Source organism: Amblyomma americanum, chromosome 1 (genome assembly GCF_052857255.1).
Source record: "Amblyomma americanum isolate KBUSLIRL-KWMA chromosome 1, ASM5285725v1, whole genome shotgun sequence".
Classification (NCBI taxonomy): domain Eukaryota; kingdom Metazoa; phylum Arthropoda; class Arachnida; order Ixodida; family Ixodidae; genus Amblyomma; species Amblyomma americanum.
In genome coordinates this window covers 10,320,870-10,341,450 of record NC_135497.1, presented here as the reverse complement: position 1 = coordinate 10,341,450, position 20,581 = coordinate 10,320,870, and the positions used below count along the sequence as shown (strand labels likewise).

The 20,581-nt window shown below is 43.8% G+C and overlaps 1 protein-coding gene and 1 pseudogene across 2 annotated transcripts; one reads left to right on the top strand and one right to left on the bottom strand.

The window, feature by feature from the left end:
• Positions 1–4,231: 4,231 nt before the first annotated feature.
• On the top strand, positions 4,232–5,215 carry LOC144130493 (uncharacterized; annotated as a pseudogene). The gene is made up of 2 exons (XR_013314112.1): positions 4,232–4,899; positions 4,976–5,215. The product of XR_013314112.1 is annotated as an uncharacterized LOC144130493 (transcript).
• Positions 5,216–5,339: 124 nt separating this feature from the next.
• Positions 5,340–7,803, bottom strand: LOC144130504 (uncharacterized). The gene is made up of 3 exons (XM_077664417.1): positions 7,689–7,803; positions 6,514–6,620; positions 5,340–6,281 (listed from the first exon to the last, which is right to left on the bottom strand). The coding sequence occupies exons 1-3, from the start codon at positions 7,792–7,794 to the stop codon at positions 6,102–6,104; spliced, it is 393 nt and encodes a 130-aa protein (XP_077520543.1). The 5' UTR covers positions 7,795–7,803; the 3' UTR covers positions 5,340–6,101.
• Positions 7,804–20,581: the final 12,778 nt, after the last annotated feature.

The following is a 20,581-nucleotide window of genomic DNA, read 5'->3' as shown; positions in this document are numbered from 1 at the left end:
CAAGCGAGGATTTCCCTAGTTGTAGTAATGGTATCATGCGACTGGATTTCCACTGGGAAGGAACAACTCCGTCTTGCCACGAATGGTTGTAAAGGCTGAGTAGCTCTCTACGCTCGTTGTTGCCAAGGTGGCACAGCACAGCCTATATGTAATGCCGTCTGGCCCTGCTGCAGACGAACGCTCACTTTCTGCAAGCGCAGCGTCAAGTTCCTCACGAGTAACGATAACATCCATCGCTGAATCCCGTGATGCAGGACGCTGGGAACCCAAGGTAGTCACTGCACCCGCGATTGCCCTGCAGAAGTCAGTTGCAACTTCAATCTGGTGATGGTTTTGATGTAAAGCTAACGCATAGAAAGGCTGTCTTTGCTGTGGAAGCGTTCGAAGCCCCCCCCCCCCCCCCACACACACACACACCATCCGCCAAATGAGGGACATGGGGTTTCGAGGATCCAGAGATTGACAGAAGCACTTCCAGCACTGTTCCATCAGCGTGTCCATTCGTCGCTTGATATTTCTCTGCAAACAACGCGCCTCTCTGAGGTCCTTTAAGCATTTGGTCCGTCTGTAACGTCTTTCTACACGCCGACAAATAACACGTAGGTGGTCTAATTCTATATCAAATTTGGTGCGCATTCTAGTTGACGTGAGGTAGGCTCTAGCAGCCTTCATTGCTGTTGCTATAATGTCCTTCAAACTGGAAGTTAGGGCTTCTCTGCACGCCTCTTCCATTCGTGTTTTAGATGCCGTCCAATCGATGTGCGCGTGTTTAGCTGGCCCGGACGCTCCAAGACCTGGAATCTTGAGATATGTGGGTATGTGGTCACTCCCATGGGTCACCACTTCACAAAAGCACTGGACACGCCGGCGCAGCCCATGAAACACATAAATTCTAATAAAAGTCTGCAAACAACTCCAAACATCTAGCAACGTATAACTCTAGATTGAAACGTTTAAAAAACATCGCAGCAATGGAGGTGCGTCCACAAACGTTTTAGAAACGTGCTGACGAAAGAGGTTTATTCACAGACGTTTTAAAAACATGCGACAAAAGAGGTTTACTCACAAATGTCTTGAAAACTTTTCTAAATATACGTTTTTCATGCAACGTTCTAAAAATTTCTCTGACGAGAAGTTTACTTGGGAACGTATGCATGTACGTATGAAACTACAGGTATTGAACTTTTCAGTGTAAGAGAAGTTTGGAAGGCAGCCCCTGCAAAACAAGCATCCTGCTACTTCGAGTTTTAATTCCAAGCAATTTAGTTTTGTAGCGATAGCTACATTACGGTAGCATTTCGAGCCTTCAGCGTGGCAGCGCCGCCACGCTGTCACGTGGTTGGTCACGTGGTGCGGAGCAGCTGCCGGCGGCGCGGCGCGTTAGTTGATCGCGTGGTTCGTCACGTGGTTGGTCACGTGACCGAGTTCCACTCGGCCAAACACGATTTTACCGAGGGCTGCTGGGAGAGGGAGAAAATACTCTCGAACCGCGCGCTTCTCCAGCCTGCCATGGTGGCCAACTGCCTGCGGGCTGTTACATCGCCGGCTCTTGCCTTCTCGGCGTAGCTTGTTTACAGATATCCGCACCTTATCGTGATTTTCTCGCCCTTCGCAACTAATGCCGCGATGCCGTACTCGGCGCGAACTTCATCTGGTCAGCACTGCGTAGTCGTCGGCTGTGGCAACAACCAGCGTAAAAGGAAAAACATCGCCGATAGCACTTGCGCCAAGCATGCTGTGTCCAGGTCTCAGTGCGGGTGTGACATGTTCATGTTGCACCGCTTTCCCGTCGACCCCGAGTTGAATCGTCAGTGGAAGTCGCTGGTTAACAGAAAGGACTTTGCCCCCCAACTACAAACTCGCGCGTCTGTTCCCTGCATTTCGTCGATGGCAAGCGAACGGAGCAAAACCCACTGCCCATGCTGAATCTCGGCTACGAGCGAAAGGCGAGTACAATTATTGTCGTTTTACGTATTGTAAACATGCAATTTGCATGCTGCAGAGCTTTAAATGTTTATTATGCTGCATTTTGCGTGCGTAAAAGCACGGATAGCATTTGTCACTTTTTTTTTTCCCATTGCTTGCTCCATCACCGGGCACGTTTAGCGACAGCGGTGCGATATGCGCTGGTTGGCCGCAGATTGAACTTAAAACGTTGTCGATAACGTAAATGTGCAGCTTCACAACTTCACCACCGCCATATGTGATGTACAAGAGCGCTTTTTATTTCCGTTAATGGAAATAATAATCGTTTCATGTCATCCACGGCCGCATACGCCTGATGCGCGATGACCGTGGTCCACCACCTGTCAAACGAAAGGTCAGATCGTTGAGTCTGTACATGGAAATGCTGGAACTCACGTTACATTTGATGGGAATAACGTGCTACACAAGGAAAAATAACAACTGAAACGACGACGCTTGGACAAGCGCCCTCGTTTCAGTTGTCGTTTTTACTCGTGTAGCGGGTTATTCCCATCAAAGTCCAAGCGCCATCGTTTCAGTTGTTTTTCCTTGTGTTACGCGTTATTCCCATCAAATGTACAACCAACTAGCCCACATTGCTGTCTTGCTAGCTGTTGCTCACGTTACACTTATTTCGCATTTTAGAGACAAGAAAGCCCAAGTGACGAGTCCAAAGCATCTGTGCAGTTCAGCAGACGCCACCGCACAATGCAAGAAATGCGCATTTATTATTTCACAATATTGTGAACATTTATCGGGCTTCTACAGGAGCGGGCTGATGTACAGACAGGTGGCAAGGTGTTTCAAAGCAATAAAAACACAGCAGTCTCAAACGTTCGGTTCAGACGAATGCACAGCTGTGAAATTCGAGCAAGAAATGAGACTCGTGTACAAAAAAATATAGAACAGCAATTTCACAAATGCGGGTCTTCTAGAAAGATCATACAGTGCAACAAAGGCATCAAGTACCATATGCAGTTATACATTGGCAGGCAGATGGCTTTATGCACGTATCTATGCTGATGCCACCATGTAAAGCAGAGAAAAGAAATTGTGCGGTGCACTGGCTTTCAGAGCTCATGATTTTGTGTATTGTGCAATTTGTTGCCTAAACAGAGTGTAGCACTGTGAGGGAAATTTTCCCAAAATATTTGAGCATGCAAGAGGCCCTATGCAGAGTCACGTCTGGAGCAGCACACTCACGTATGGCACACAAAAGGTGTGAGGCATTTGCCATGTCATTTGCACTGAACCAGTCTCGACAAGCTATGACTGTTCTAGTGAAGCCAGAGTTATTGTACGGAGAAGCTTGTTAAGCATCATCACATGCTAGATAATTTGAGATCAGGGTTATTTGCACTGTTTCATAACATTTCTCATCCAACACAGAAGATTCCACAGCAAGCCTGTCCTCAATCAGCAAACACAGTGTTAGTGTGCATTCACTATATGATGCTTTGCAATGTGCTCAGAAAGTAGACTCACGGCTAATGTACTTCTCTGTTGGCAGGTTGTTTGTATCGGACATCACTCGGTCAGCCTGCCTTTCAGCCACGGAGTGAGTGTAACTATGCATGCTCTCATCATTCCTTTGTTGCTGAAGCTAAATTGCAGCCATCTGTTGCACTTTCTTTTACAGGTTATCAGCAATGTTCAAGATGCCTTTGCAACCAGCAACAAACTAGATGTAAGCATGCATGCACATACAGGTCCACTACATACTGAAATAGGCCATTTTTGCCATTCTTGTGTTTGTCTGCCAGCAAGTTGTTAGACTCTCATGGCTATAACTATCAAATCTGTATTAATTTCCAAAAACGAGCTTGCTATGCAGCAGTAAACTGGATATAAGCTTGCATGCTGTCCGAGCTTCCAGACTGTCGTTTCTGATGTTGCCTGTTTTTTTCTAGCAGGTCTCATTGAAAACTGATGCTGCTTCGTCTCGCCTGGACGCTAGCTTTGAAGAAACAACTGTGAGTGCTCATACAAAGTTCACTTTTCCAACCAAAACAACCTGCATTGCCTTCGTGTTTTTCTTTTCCTGTATTTCTCTGATAGATGGCCGCTGACCAACAAAACAGCAGTTTGTCAAGGTAGGAAACAGAAATGAAGGTGATTTATAAGAAAATGGATCCTCAAAACAAGATACAAGATTGTTTATTATTTCAGGTGGAGAAGAAAGACAAATCTACACAGTGGGAATTGGAGGAACCAGTCCAACACCACACATATGCAGACACAAAAGACAGTTGAAACACTCCTCTTACAATGAGAAGCATTCATTTTCAGTACTTAACGCCACAAGACGTACACTTCTACACTGGCCTCCCGTTTGATGCTTTTAATAAGCTCATTCTTTTACTGAGGGCCAATGGCACAAAAGTAGGGGGAATATTGAGTTTAGAACAACAGCTGTTGCTCACACTTATGAGACTAAGACTTGGGCTCCTCTGTGGGGACCTTGCAAGAAGATCCGGCATTTCAAATGCGACAGTGTCAACAATATCCTCAAGTATGATGTCCACCTTGGCTAAAGTAATGGAAGACATAGTGGTGTGGCTGCCTCGGTCAGTAGTTTATGACAGTATGCCGTACACCTCAGTGAAGAATGGCTACGACCGCACAACATGCATATTTGACTGCACTGAGGCGTGGTTGCAAAGACCCAAGAAATTAATGGCAAGGGCACAGAGCTACAGTGCATACAAAGGGTCAAATACTATCAAGTTTTTGACAGTCATAGCGCCCAATGGGCTAATCATGTTTGTATCAGATGTATATGGTGGAAGGGCCTCCGATAAATACATAGTCGGACATGTGGCGTGGAGGACTATTTACTGCCAGGCGATGAAATTATGGCAGATCGTGGATTCAAGCTTGAGCCACATCTTGAAGCACAAGGAATCCGCATGAATGTGCCGGCCTTCACCAGAGGTATGTAGACTGTTCTCTACATTGCAAGCTTTCATGCACCTCTGGGTTTGAAATGCTCATATTTGTTGTCTTTTAGGAAAGAGTCAACTGTCTGAACAAGAAGTGACAAAAACCAGGCGAATTGCCTCACTGCGCATCCATGTGGAACGCGCTATCAATCGGATAAAGACTTATCGAATTTTTAAGCAGGCTTTGCCTATCAAGTCAAGGAAGCATATCAACACGATTGTTTTCGTTTGTGCTGGCCTGTGCAATCTGAAGGGCCCTCTGATCAAAGAGCAGCAAGAACAATAAAGGTTCAGCTTCAATGCCAATATTGTTAGGGCTTGACTCATTTATTTCAAATGCTAACGTGCGATTAACATGCTAAGAAAGCAAAAAATGCAGAACACAGGCATCACTAACAGTGCACTCTATGGCTGCTGCATCTTCAGGAGACAGCTGTGCAAGGAGGAGGAAGTTCCTGCTGTGCATCATCAGCCTTGGTTATATCCACTGCACCATAAAGGCATTGTCCAGCTGAGACTTATGTTATCCTCGTAAATTTAGCAACCAACTCCCTTCACAGCCTAGGCAATATTATGCTCTCAAAAAAGCTTTCAAGATTATTAATGTGGGTTTCCATGAATCCTTCATCTCTCTTGACTGGAATCAATGCTCCCCCTTGGTCTACATGCAAGTACAGGTAGCAAACAGTGCTCCCTACCAGGTTCAAATGCAGCTGTGCCTGAACTTGGTAGTAGTATTTATGTGCTGCCTTTAGTACACCTGCAGAATCTAAGCAAAAATCTGCCTTGCACTGCCCCTCCTTAATTAATTCGTCCGGATGTACATGCTGCAAGCTATATAGGCATTTAACCTCTAAAAGTGCTGGGGGGTAGCAATCGCAGACAAGCAAACCGTCTGGACTACACCCAAGATACGGATATCTTGGATGAATCATCAAACCGCAATCTTCGAGTCTGCAATTTGTATGCTTTGTTAGAAAAGCAGCAAGAGCACGCTGTTTCGCTAACTGCTCATAATTTATGCCATACTGCATGGCAAGGCTGGTAATGCAGTTGTCATTAAGTATTCTCTTCATTAATGACTCGCAATTCAGCCGTTTGGAACGGCAAACATCTTTGAACAATGAAGCAGTTATCCTGCCCTTGCGGTGGGAAAACCACTCGGCACAGTTTCTTTGCTCCCTTGTGGCAGCTTCAATTTTTTTTTGCAGAGGTCATGGTAAGGCTGAGCTTATCCACTGCTCGCTCACTTCCAAGCAGCTTTCCGAAGTTGAGGTTGCACAGAGGTCTTTCGAGAGTAATTTCAAAGTCGTCCACTGGTGGCTCCACTTTGTTCAGCTGCCTTTCTTTGCACTTCGGTGACTGGAAGGCAACCTGAAAAAAATGTCTTCATTAGTCTAGTTATAAATTTTTATTAAGGGCAAAGATGTTAAGTCGTCTGAGTATAACAGTTTAAGCAACAATAAAAGGGCAGCAACACTGCCTTGTCAGCAAGATTACATTGAGCATGGCTGTGGGTTCAGGTCATTCCTAAAACTTTCACTCCAATTCAAGATAAATAAGTCATGTTCATGCATGACAAAGGCTTATGCATTTTTGTCGCTACCTTCTCTGAGTGATGTGTCGCTTGTTGCCTCTGGACACTTGCTGGTGCCTGAGAAGGTTGCTGAATCTCCCTTCTCGTCGTCGTCAATGTGTTGTGGAGGAGGGTGCCTGCAAATGAAAAGCATCACCACAATGCCTAAAAGCCAATTTCATTTCATGAAAGGCACTCAAACTCGCACCTACATATAACAGTCAATGTACTACCTTCATTTTCAAAAATATGACAGTGCAATCAGAACAAGAGTGAATAAATGGAAGGGTCAGCCCAGTGATCACTTGCAACTGCATTCATCAAAAAAGTAGAAAATATGTTCTACAATGAATATTTTTCATACGTAGCTAGCACATGTGCTCCGAGGACTTGTCAATGTTTGGCAAAATCTTTCCTCAAACTAACACTCAAAGATATTGACCCCTTTTACACTTACACTATATTTTGCTCCTTACAGTGTTCCATTTCAGTTTATCCTCACAGCACATAACTGCACTGAATATGCAGCTCTAACGTAGAAAGCAATCATCTCTTTCATAAGGAGCACTGCAAAACGGGACTAAACACATACAGCGGTGAACTTTTTTTACATTAAAAGCAGCATTCATTCTCTTCCAGATAGATAAATTTGCTCATGTACACATGTACATGAGCAAATTTTTTTCTTATGAGCCGGAGTTCTCAAAAATGGCTTCTCTTCCGTTGCAGAGAAATGAAGATTCCATTATTCGTGTTCTGTGTTACCGACAATAAGAAAATTTATCGTCCAGCCAGCCATTCCACAGAATTCAAACAGGCTCATGATTTTTCTCATTCACATATGCTTGCAAACATATTTTTCTTGGAATGTGAAATATCTTCAATATATGAAAATTGTTTTCTCCTCTGTCTGCGAAAATGACTGGCTTCCAAAATGAGCTGCATGTGCATTCCATATAAAGTACATAAGCTCTATATCTTAGATTATTTTTCACTCATTAGTGTCCATGGTCCTCATTGTGCAACTGAACTTCTAGAAACTAATGACTTTGATCACTTGCCACTTCCTTGTTGTAGAGCCTTACTCGTACTATATGCAGCAAGTGACAATGTTACCTGACAGTGAATACCAGCAAAGCACACTCATATCACTACACGGGCAACCAGCTTGTTTAATAGATGTGTGTCATCTCAGCAATACTCACCAGGAATACTGAAGAGCTCGCCATAAGGTGACTTCTTGATGTGGTCTGCGAGTTCTTCTTTGCTTGCAAAATGCTTGACCTTTCGGGTCGGCCTTGGGTGCTGCATGCTTGCGGGGTCCACCGTTGACCCCTTAAGATTGAAGGACATGGAATTGAGAAGGGCCGGCTCAACATTTCTCTTTGTGCCCCGTTTCCAAGCTGCCGCCTTGTCGGTACATGAGATGCCAGTGATGCCTAGCTGGACGCCGATTTCTAGCTTCCACATCAGGGCACCAATATGGCTACAAACACGTGCTTTTCCGGCCATGCAAGAACAACCAGCAGTCACCACTTGACCATTCTTCCGCACACAGGCACATGGCGACCACGGTTTTTTGTTTACTGCCTGAGAGGGTCGCACATCGGCCTTCACATACACAATATCAGCAGCTGCTTCGTGACTCAGCACCCGGCCCACCCAACCGCACTGCAGCTGGTTATAAGAGTCCAGGCTTTTGTACGCCTCTGCGTCTTTAAGATCACAGGCCTTTGATCTAATCAAGTAGCATACAATATGAGCGCTTGTTATGCTTGGCCAGAGTTTGGTGTCATCTGTCCACTGCTGCACGAGCAGGGGATGAGCATGGGTGTCACCATCTGAAAAAAAAAAGACGGCATACAAAGGACATTAAAATAAACATACCTCCAAAGGCCGGCAAAAGTACATTGGGCGCTACAGCTCTTGAGGAGATATGTACGATCATGAGTTCACTGTAGTGCTGCCATAATATGGATCCCACAGTTGTTTTTGCCTTCTTGAAATTTGAGCAGTGCAAAACAGACGCGATAATGCTGGTTAACTGCCCGAATACAAGGCACACAAGTCCGATCGCAAAGCACATATAATATAGTTGGTTTGGTTTGGTTTATGAGGGTTTAACGTACCAAAGCGACTCAGGCTATAAGAGACGCCGTAGTGATGGGCTCCGGAAATTTCGACCACCAGGGGTTCTTCAACGTGCACTGACATCGCACAGTACACGGGCCTCTGAATTTCGCCTCCATCGAAATTCGACCGCCGCGGCCGGGATAGAACCCGCGTCTTTCGGGCCGGCAGCCGTGCGCCGTAACCACTTAGCCACCGCGGCGGCACATATAGCTGCGCAAAATACTCTGAGGCAACAGGAGTTGGCGACCTTACACATATTTCGGAAACTGGGCACACTATCAACTAACACTGCCTCGCACATAATCAAATTGCGCGCTCACGGCTGCGTGCGCTCGTGCAGCCTACGTACGAGGCGTGAAGGGTCTACCAATCTCGTTCTTTTCAACTTTCTGTTTCGTGACGCACCGAGTGAGTTCCACATTTCGGTGGTGTGGCTATGTGGCACGCGGCCGACAACGGGAAAGAGCACGCGTACTGACGAAGCTAATTCTAAGGATTTACATGTTGTAGAACGTACGGTACACGTCAGATGCGGCCAAAGATGAACTGTGCGGGATTGCCGGAGCCCTCGCGAGCAAGTTCGGAACGCCAGCCCATCGGTGGCAGAAGGCAGCGCGGATCTCCGACGACGCCGCTGTCAGCGGACTGCCGGTCCTTCATTCCCCTGAATGTCAGGTGGCCCGCGGTAACTTACAAAGGCTGTAACACGCTAGGCAGCCGTTAAAAAACAATATTTATTTGTTTACTACGGTTATTCAGCATTTTATTAGTAAGTAGCGCACACACTCACCAATCGTGATCATTTGCTCCGTCGATGCAATAACGGCCGGTTGGTTCCCTTGACCACCAGCGCTTCCAGCCGCTTGCGCCATTCAAAATGCGCAGGTATACGGCTTCAAGCTCACCACTGCTACGTTTCGGCAGATTTATTTTTCGAGCGGGTGCCGGCAGAACGACGAGCTGCACTCCAACACACGCTGAGACGCAACGCAGCCCAAGCAGCCAAAGCCAAAAGGATGGATGGATGGATGGATGGATGGATGGATGGATGGATGGATGGATGGATGGATGGATGGATGGATGGATGGATGGATGGATACGGCTGAACCCTTTACATCGGGCGGTGGCTCAAGCCACCTAGCCATGTCTTGTGAAATTTTACTCCTGTCCTGCTTTTAGCCACCAATCAGATAACCTTCGCTTGGTTACTTCTAACCTCTTAAAATCCACTTTCCCTTCACTATCCCTAAACCCCAATGCCTTGGGTAAGTCAGCTCCGCTGCCTTCCACTGTAGGGTGAAGCCCTTTACAGAAAAGTATCAAGTGTTCAGCCGTTTCCTCCTCCTCTCCGCACGCAATGCACAAAGTGTCTATCTCCTGGTACCTGACTCTATACTTCTTAGTCCGCAAAACTCCAGTCCTGGCCTCAAACAACAAAGAACTTCCCCTACAATTATCATAGATATTTTCTTTGACAATTTCCTGTTTAAAGGTCCGGTATGTTTCTAGTGCCGATTTCGTCAGCATCCCTGTTTTCCACAAAGCTCTCTCTGTTCCTTTAACCTTTTTCTTAACCGATAATTGCTGATTTGCCCCCTTACTGCTGTCCAGATATTTGCTTGTCAATTTTCTAGTTCGCTTTCTCCATTTCGTGTCAACATTCTTTATATACAGGTATCTGAAAACTTTCCTAGCCCACCGCTTTTCCTCCATCCTTCTCAATCGTTCCTCAAATGCTATCTTACTGCTAGCCTCTCTGCTCTCGAAAGACGCCCATCCCATATCACCCTGTACCCCCTGATTTGGTGTATTGCCATGTGCTCCCAAAGCTAACCTCCCTACTCCCCGTTGCCTAATTTCCAGCCTTGCTTGAACATCTGGCCTCATACACAGGACCGCATTCCCGAAGGTCAGGCTAGGGACCATCACCCCTTTCCAGATCCCTCTTACCACCTCATACCTATTGTAATTCCACAGTGCCCTATTTTTCATGACAGCTGCATTCCTACTAGCTTTATTCATTACATATTTTTCATGCTCTGTCAGATACTCAGCACTGTTATTTATCCACACCCCAAGATACTTGTACTCATTCACTACCTTTAGCACGAACTCCTGTATTCTATGCTCGCCGCCCTCTTCATTAAATGTCATGACTGCAGATTTTTCCTTACTATACTTGAAGCCTAATCTATCTCCCTCTGTACTGCATATGTCTAACAACTTCTGCAGGTCTTCCTTGTTGTCAGCCATTATCACTATATCGTCCGCATATATTAGTCCCGGTAATGTCTGTTTAATCAATTCCCCTTGCTTGAAAAAAGATAGGTTGAAACCTAGTCCGCTCCCCTCTAGCTTGGCCTCCAAACCTGGCAGGTACAACATGAACAACAAAGGGGACAGAGGACATCCTTGTCTAAGCCCCCGCTGTATCTCTACAGGCCCTGATACATTTTTTTCCCATTTTATGAGCACTCTGTTACCTCTATATATATCTTTTAAAAGATTAATTACTCCATTTTCCACATCCAATGTGCCCAATATGTCCCACAAATGCTCCTGAGTAACGTTGTCATAGGCTCCCCTAATATCCAGAAATGCTAGCAATAAGGGCCTATGTTCCTTTTCCGCAATTTCTATACACTGTGTCAATGAAAATAGATTGTCCTCCAACCTCCTTTGTTTCCGGAACCCATTCTGTAGTTCCCCTAGCACCCCCTCGTTCTCCACCCAAGCCTGCAGTCTATCCTTTATAATTTGCATCACCACCCTGTAAACCACAGACGTCACTGTTATGGGGCGATAGTTACTTACGTCTGCTTTGTCCCCCTTTCCCTTATATATCATGTTCATTCTACTTAATCGCCATTCATCGGGGACTTTCTCATCCACTATCATTTTGTTCACTACCTGTATTAATGTTTGCTTGGATTTTGGTCCTAACTTCTTTATCAACATAATCGGGATACCATCTGGTCCTGTTGATGTGCCACTAGGAACCTTCTTCTCTGCCCTTTCCCACTCTCCTTGCTCAAGTGAAGCTATTGCTGTAACCGGTCTATCCTCCTTCGATAAATTATGTACCACGTGCTGTGCTGAAAATTTTTCCGTCATCCTTGTTCCTATGTGTTTTATTGCTTCATCCCCTTCTAGTCGAATACCCTCATCTGTAACAATAAACCTTTGTTCTAGCCTAGTTTTATTACTCATTGCATTTAGATGTTTCCAGAATTTTTGGGCTGCTTTTCTATCCTTTTTATTTACTTTTGACATCCATTGGGCACCCTTTCTTCTAATTTTCTCATTAATCAAATAGGATGCGTCCCTTCTACACTTTATGAAGGTATCCCATTTTCTGTCTACTTCGGGTTTTGGTTCCCCCCTCTTCTTGGAATATCTGTGTTCCCTGGATGCTTCCTTGCGCTTTTCTATTGCCCTCTTGACCTCCTCATCCCACCAACTCTTGGGTTTGCATCTTTTCCCTTTTAGCTTTACTCCCACCTTAGCTAGCTCTAGCTCCAGTAATCGAGTTAATTTGGTATAAGTCCATTCTGTTTCACTATCCTTAAAAATTACTTTCTCGATTTGTTTGGCTGCTACTTCCAATTGCTTTTCTGAGTAAAAATTTCCCCCTGATTGTTTATCTTGATTCAGTCCTACATTGCTTTTTCTTCTGAAGCTCAACTTGATACGCTTTTGGTCACTACCTAGACTTCTGGAACCATCTTCATCTATGCTCATTACCCCTAATCTGTTATACATCCTCTGTGACATTAGTGCATAATCTATCGTCGAGTGCAGACTCCCCGCCTCCCATGTTATGAGCCCTTCAAACTTCTCGGTGCTGTTGCATACAACTAAATCATGCCTGTCACACATGTCCTGCAGCATGCTTCCTGTCGAATCCGTGTACCCATCCAGGTCTTCTATGTGTGCATTCATGTCGCCTAATATAATTATCTCGCCCTGTCCTCCTAGCTCATCAATGTCGCTTGCAATACATTCTAACATTTTCCTGTTTTCCTCTTTGGCATTAACCCCTGTCCACAGGTATACAAAGCCAAGGAGTGTTTGCTTGCCTGCCACTGTTCCTTTTAGCCATAAATGTTCCCTGCATCCCAGTCTAACCCTTTGAAAATTCATACTTTTATGAATGAATGCCCCAATTTCACCTCCCTTTCTGCTGCCCTCGGTTCTATTGCAATATTCCCATGCGTAGTCTGGGTTACAGGGTGGTTGCTCCATGTCTCTAAGATGTGTTTCCGCTAAACCATATACCATTAATTCCTCCTGTCTTAACTGTTCTTCTATTTCCTCCCATTTCAGTCTATTCCTGCCACCTTGCATGTTAATGAAACCTATATCTGAATTAACTTGGCCCTGGCGCTTGCGTCTCTTTCTTCCCCTATGGTTCCATTGTCCGTTTGATCTTAATTCTTCCTTCTCTACACTGGTTCCTTCAGAGCTCTGGGTCCCCCCAAAAAAGCTGTTGCCTGGCGACCTATCCTACTACCCACCTTCTTGCCAGTAGCACCACCGTAGTGGATGCCATCCTGTGCAAAAGGGTGGGGCCTAACCTCGTACACTTCCCTGTTGACCTCCATCACCTCGTATCTTAGTCGTCGACTCAATAGCCTAATTACCCGATTAGTCTCCACGACCCTCCTTTCCGTTTCGCGAGCCTGCCTCTGGACCTCTGGGATTGTGCATATGGTCACATGCACACTCTCAGAGGCCTCTCTAAGCCTACGCATCCCCACCTCCAACTGCGTCTCAAGATTTTGGCTCCTCCCCTGCAGTACATCATTGAGACCAGCATGGATGACCACAAGGTGTTCGCCATCCATGCTACCCACCACCACCTCCCGGGCTCTGGCCATTGCATCCACCATGCACTTTCCCGACTGAGCCTCCACCTGCACCCGCCTGTCTGCCTTCACTGCCGTCAGAACGCCTCCCTCAACCCTCGCTACATTCGAGTCCCCGACCACCAGAACTCTCCTGTGCCCCAAACGTTCGCTTCCTAATTCCATTTGTTGGCCTCCGGATCGCTCTAGCTGACTCTCCTGCCGCTGTACGCTATTGTCGCGAGTTTCCATGCCCGCTTTAACCTTCTTCATTTCGTTCGCATTTTTCTCACTCAATAACGGCAGTAACTCAGTAACGGCAGCGCCGCTACGCGGCGCTGGGATCTAGCAATATGGCAGCCCCCAGGTATCGAAACTGAAATCGTGTTACGTCACTTCAGGTTTCAGCAGAGCTAAACCACCGCCAATTCTTTTCATTGGACAATTATAAACTATGGCAGAGACTGATGAAGCGGGTTTTCTTGCTTTATTTGCAATGTGTATTTATGCTGCAAAGGGCAGCTGCCTGCCCTTTGCAGTTCGACCTATACTGCACATATCTGAGCGAAATGTGCAGCTCTAAACAAGCATGAGCACTACACCTAATGAAATAGCTCAGTAAATGTAAAACAATGGGTCCAGTTGGGCATACCATTCGACTCCAATTGGTTAGCCAGTTGAGCTCATGAATCCAATTGGGTAGTCCATTTGGTTTCCCTATTTCCAGTTGAGCATTCCAATTGGTTCCGCGTTTCCAACTGGTTTGTGAGGTTCCAATTGATTTCGGCACTCCCAGTTGTATCGCCCAGCTGAAACCATTTGAAACCAACTGGGGCCCCAGTTGGAACCAAGAAATATAATTGGGAGCTGAACTCCGAACTGGAAGCTCCAGTTGGTTTCAAATAAGCAATCCAGTTGGAAAATCTAAGTGTAAGACAATGATGTCCTTAGTTCTGTATATATATATATATATATATATATATATATATATATATATATATATATATATATATATATATATATATATATATATATATATATATATATAATGATGTCCTTAGTTCTGTATATATATATATATATATATATATATATATATATATATATATATATATATATAAACGGACCAAGAAAATTTATTGCAAAAAGTAAACGATGTGGCGAACACGCTAAAGGTACCAGCACTTTATAAAGATGACCTACTTGCTATTCACCGCCTCCCGACGAAACCCGATAAGATTCCAGGCATCATAGTCCGCTTTGCTAGGCAAGAAACAAGAGACGTCTGGTTTGAAAAGCGAAAGGTTCTTCGTGATGCTGAAACTGCTGTCTATCTTCAAGAAAACATAACCAAACAGTGCAGGGAACTACTCATGGCAACAAAAAAATGGGCAAAAGACCACAACTTCAAGTTTGTTTGGCACCGTAATGCAAAAATCTACGTCCGGCGGAAAGAGGGGGACAGCGCTTTGCGTATCAAGTCTCAGAATGACCTGCATATGATAGAATCTGCCACGGAGTAAAAGGCCCATTAGCGATGTATTCTAGTTTCTTCGCTTATGCACTATGGCTCGTCACAGTTACATTTTGCCCAATGAGGCAATCAAGTTCATTGGTTCTGATTTTAAATCGTCTTTCAAGGTGTTTCATGCAAATTTGCAGTCCGCCAGAAATAAGAGCACTTCTCTAGAATCCCTCTTGAGTCAAATAAATGTTCAGTTTGATGTACTCATGTTAACAGAAACATGGTATGACACTGCAGATTACCCTTTTTGCTTGCCCGAGTATGACTCTTGTACTCTCAATCGAGAGTACGGCCGAGGAGGTGGTGTTATGATGTTAATAAGAAAGGATATAAAGTATGAAAGACTACCTGTATATACACGTTCTTCAAGCGAATTTGAAGTTTTGTCTGTTCTCTCGCACCGTAAACTTTTTGTTACGATATATCGCCCACCAGCAGGCAACCTTGACACATTCTTCAACTTCCTGGAGTCCCTTTTTTCATACACAAATGACAACGACCTAAGTCTCGTTTGCGGAGGAGATTTTAACATAAACTTGCTTGACTCGTCTAGTCCTGTTAAACACTTTAAGCTAATGCTAGAAATGTATTATATTAGAAATACGATCAGTTTGCCAACAAGAGTCACGTTACAGTCATCTACACTAATTGATATTTTTCTAACTAATTACCAGTCGAATGAGCTTAAATCTGGTGTCTTAGCTTACGATATTAGCGACCACCTGCCGATTATTCTATGTGTCAAATCTCCAAATAAAGAAAAATTAGCACAGCGTGAAGTTACGTTCCAACGAATTTTGCCCAACCAGCTGGAAGCATTTCGCAGGGATGTCATGAGAGTTGACTGGTCAGATGTTTTTATCAGCTCGGATGTAAATTCTGCTTATGATTGTTTCATTCAAAAGTTCACTGACATTTATATATCTTTTTTTCCTTTTGTTACTAATAATTTATCCAGAAAAATAAGAAAGCCATGGATTAATGGCGATCTAATGGCAAGAATAAAAATAAAGAACGACATGTTCCACAGGTTCATTCAGACCAAAGATATTATCCTCCTGAGAGAATTCAAGAAGTATCGGAATAAGCTAAATAAAGATATTGAGAAAGCTAAAGCACATTACCTAGAAAAGTCTTTTAGTGCAGTTAAAAATAATAGCAAATCAACATGGAGGAAACTAAATGAAGTTCTGTGCCGCTCACAAAGAACTAGCCCAGTGGAAGAACTTTTGATAAATGGAATAATAGTTAATGGGGCTTCCCTAGCCGACGCATTTAATGATCACTTCGCTAGCCTCCCAACCCCTCAGCTATCTAGACATACAAAGCTCTCTAATAATCCTCCTTGCCCACACAGCTTATTTCTTAAACCTACTTCAGACGAAGAAATTTCTTCTATATTCTTGAATCTCAAGAATTCATGCAGCTGTGACACTCAAGGTATGCAAATCGAGCCATTAAAATACGTTATTGATTGTATAGCACCTGTACTAACGCACATTTTCAATCTGAGTTTTACTACAGGTACCTTCCCGAAACAGCTTCAAGTAGCGAAAGTGAAACCAATTTATAAAAAAGGAGATCACAATGACCTCGGCAATTACCGTCCCATATCAATTCTGCCAGCGTTCTCTAAAGGATTAGAAAAACTTCTTCTGGTTCGCCTCGTTTCCTTTTTAGATACATTAGACGCATTGTCGAGCGCACAGTACGGGTTTCGGAAACATCGGTCTACCCAATTAGCTCTACTTGATCAAAAGGAGTATATTTTACATAATATCGAAGCAAAAAAACTTGTGTTGGGTGTGTTCATTGATTTCACTAAAGCTTTTGATTACCTGAACAGAACCTTACTCCTCGAAAAGTTGGAATCTTATGGCATTCGCGGAAATGCATGGGAATTAATTAAATCATACCTCTCTCATCGTTGTCAATTTGTTGAGGTAAATGGTCACCCTTCACATTTAATACAAACTCACACTGGAGTTCCTCAAGGGAGTATTCTTGGCCCCCTTTTGTTTAATCTATACTTAAATGATATTGACAGTCTTGATGATCGAGCTAAGTTTGTAATTTACGCCGATGATACTAGCATATTCTTTTCTTCCGATGACAGCACTGAATTGTTTATGATAGCCAACTCTGTACTCGCTAAGGTAGCTGCTTGGGCACAGGAAAATGGCTTGGTAATCAGCATTCCCAAAATAAAAGCGATTGTTTTCCGTCCTAAGACACGACAGATTCCATCTAATTTAACACTTAGTTTAAATAATACGGAGATAGAAATAGTGAGTGAATTTAAAACGTTGGGAGTGATCTTCACGGAACATATGTCCTGGGACAGACACGTCGATTACATCTCAAGTAAGCTCGCCTCGATTAACGGCATTTTGAACAGACATAGAGATTTCCTCCCTAAAAATATTTTGTTACTCCTATATAATTCCTTGTTTGTCTCTCATTTACAATATTGTAGTCTGGTCTGGGGTACTACTACCCTAACTAACATAAACAAGTTGAGTATATTACAGCGAAGGGTTCTTAGAATTATTACACGCTCTCAATACGATTGTGATATATACTCTGTAATGCAAAACCTTGGCATAATACGTTTTGAAAACATGTACAATTATCACCTGTGCCTTGGGCTTATCAGGGAAAAGAAAGCTAAATGCAATAGTTTAATAAGGTTTGCCGAATTAGCCATAAAAGGTCCATCACGCTACCCCACACGCAATCTCGAGTTTTGGAAAGTGCATTCCTTCCGGACTAATTATGGATTTCAGACACTGAAATATCGAATTCCTAATATACTAAACACATACCTAAAGGATAACATTCATATTCTTGATCTTAAGCCACATGAACTGAAATATTTATTCCTGTAATGTTACCTTTGTGTGTCCTATATATTTTTTACTTATACTTAAGCTTTGCCTAATTCAGTTGTCATGAATGCATACATTTGTGAATGCTTTCTTTGTTATGAACTATCAAACAATGTCGCCTTTATGTTGCTGTATTACATTTGTGCGCTCATTTTTACCATTACATTTTTCTTAGATATTAGTATCTAATCTTCCTCCCACTTAGAAACTTGTATTCACTTTTTGTACGAGCAGTACATCCCATACTTTATTATTTATTATTATGTTTTTCATGTACGAGTAGTGCATTCTGTACTTTATTATGTATTATTATGTTTTTCTTCGATGAAAGATATGTCGGGTTGTCGGCGTGTACTGCTGCTGCTTTGTAGGGGACGAGGACTTGTCAAGCTGCTATCGCAGCTTTTTGCCTCGCCTCCCCCGTCTTTGATGGAAATAAATGGAATATATATATATATTAAGGAAGCTAACAATCACCGAAACCAAGGTGCATAGGGGAATGTTTTATATTTTTTTTTAATTTCTAGTGCCAATCAATCGGTTTTAAAGAAAATTGCTTATAAAGCAGCAGAAAAACAACCATGCCGCCGGTGGGATCCAAACCCACGACCTCCGAATATCGCGTCCGGTGCTCTTACCAACTGAGCTACGGCGACGGCTGTCCAATCTGCTGTTTTCGTGGGTATTTATGTTTACTGGGTGTACGCGAACCTTGAGAGTGTTCACCAGCGATTGGACAGCCGTCGCCGTAGCTCCGTTGGTAAGAGCACCGTACGCGATATTCGGAGGTCGTGGGTTCGGATCCCACCAGCGGCATGGTTGTTTTTTCTGCTGCTTTATAAGCAATTTTCTTTAAAACCGATTGATTGGCAATACAAATTAGAAAAATAAAACATTCCCCTATGCACCTTGGTTTCGGTGATTGTTAGCTTCCTTAATATGTTTGTCAAACGAGCCCCTCATTTCCTTTACACACATATATATATATATATATATATATATATATATATATATATATATATATATATATATATATATATATATATATATATATATATATATATATATATATATATATATGTAGGGGGTTCCAATGCGCCAGTTTACAAGTGTAAGTACAGTATTACGACAAACGCGACTGTTCGTTTTAAAGGTTTATTGTGCCAACAGTTTCGGGAATGGTATTCCCTTCGTCAGGGCAGGCTTACAATGAAACAGTCTTGTCAATATAAGGACACAAAGCGGGCGAGGATGTATAAACTCCGCCCTCAAAGCAAACTTGAAAGTGAGGGCAAGGGGCCGTATAATGGACCGCGCAGCAGCTCTCACAGGGGCAGTGGCCAAATTAAACACAGAAAAAACACAGAGCAAAACGGGGAGGTGGAAACAGTAAAGGAGTAGAAAAGACAACGAGTTTGAACAGCGATAGAAAAGGGAAAGGAGCGTTAAAACCGGCTCTCGGCGCACCTGGAGGCCGCAGTCCCCCCCTTCTCTACGACACTCCCGCCAGACGCCGCCGAGTCCGCGCCGCCGGCCCGTATCAGGTTTCCTGAGACGCTTGCTGGGGACGCGCACGAGAGACACTTGTTGCGCGCCGCAGCGGCAACCTGCAGCGGTGTCGCATGCGTATCTTTGCTTCTTTTCTTCGGTAGGCCCTTCCGTCGGGCTTTGTCTACCAGGCATCCTGGCGCACTTCTTCCCATAAATAAACTAGGCCGTTTCAACTAGAGACCGGCAGTGCGCTTCCCGTGAAGAAGAGGGCAGCCGTGGGGGAAAAAAGACAACAAATATTGAGCGAAGCCCGAGTGCGTAATGAGAAGGCAGAGAGGAATTTGGGAGAGAAAACGAAAAGGAAAAAGAGAAAAAATTAGTAGCACAAGAGAACTTTGAAAGAAGAAAATATTAACACACACAAAAAATAAAAAAATAATAAAAAATATATATATGAATAGAATGGGGCGCCAACCAAATACCAAATGGTTAATGAGAATGAATTGGGCGCGGAAGACATAGCACAGAATTCAAGAAATGTATCGCACGGTAGTTAAAAAAAGAAGAAAGAAAATAATAATAATACATGTGTGCGGAAACCGTGAAAGGTTTGCGGCCCGCGGGGCAGCCGCGTGGTCCCAGTAGGCTAGGTGATAGAGTTAGAATATAGGTGTTTATTCCAGATAGAACACGGAAGCTGGCTGTAAGTTGAACAAAGGAGATTACTGACAAAATAAACAATATACAATAAAATAAACAGCTACATTCCCAGCCATTTAGAGCGTGGTTGAAGTTGTCGAGAACAACATCCGGCGTATTTTGATTTATAATGTTGTCCAGATCCTATGACGGGTGAAATTTTCTACGTTGCCTCCCTCAAGCAGGAGAGCCTCCCAGGAGTAGCGTTCATGCCATGGGAGAACGTGCGAAACTTGTGAATGAGGTATGACTCCCTTTGTTCCCTGTAATAGGTGCTAGGGAACCCGGACTGGAGAAGGATGACGCGGATGTTTTCGAAACTGTGGAGTGGCAAACGCAGGTGCTTGGAAAGGGGTAAGCTGGGTAATGATGACACGTGAGCTTTGTGGTTATTAAAGCGGAAGCGAAATGATGTCTTGGTCTGACCAATATACTCTTGTCCACACACCTCACAATGAAGTTTGTAAATCACATTGCTTGAGTCGCAGTCGAGGTCTTCGCTTATGTGAAACACA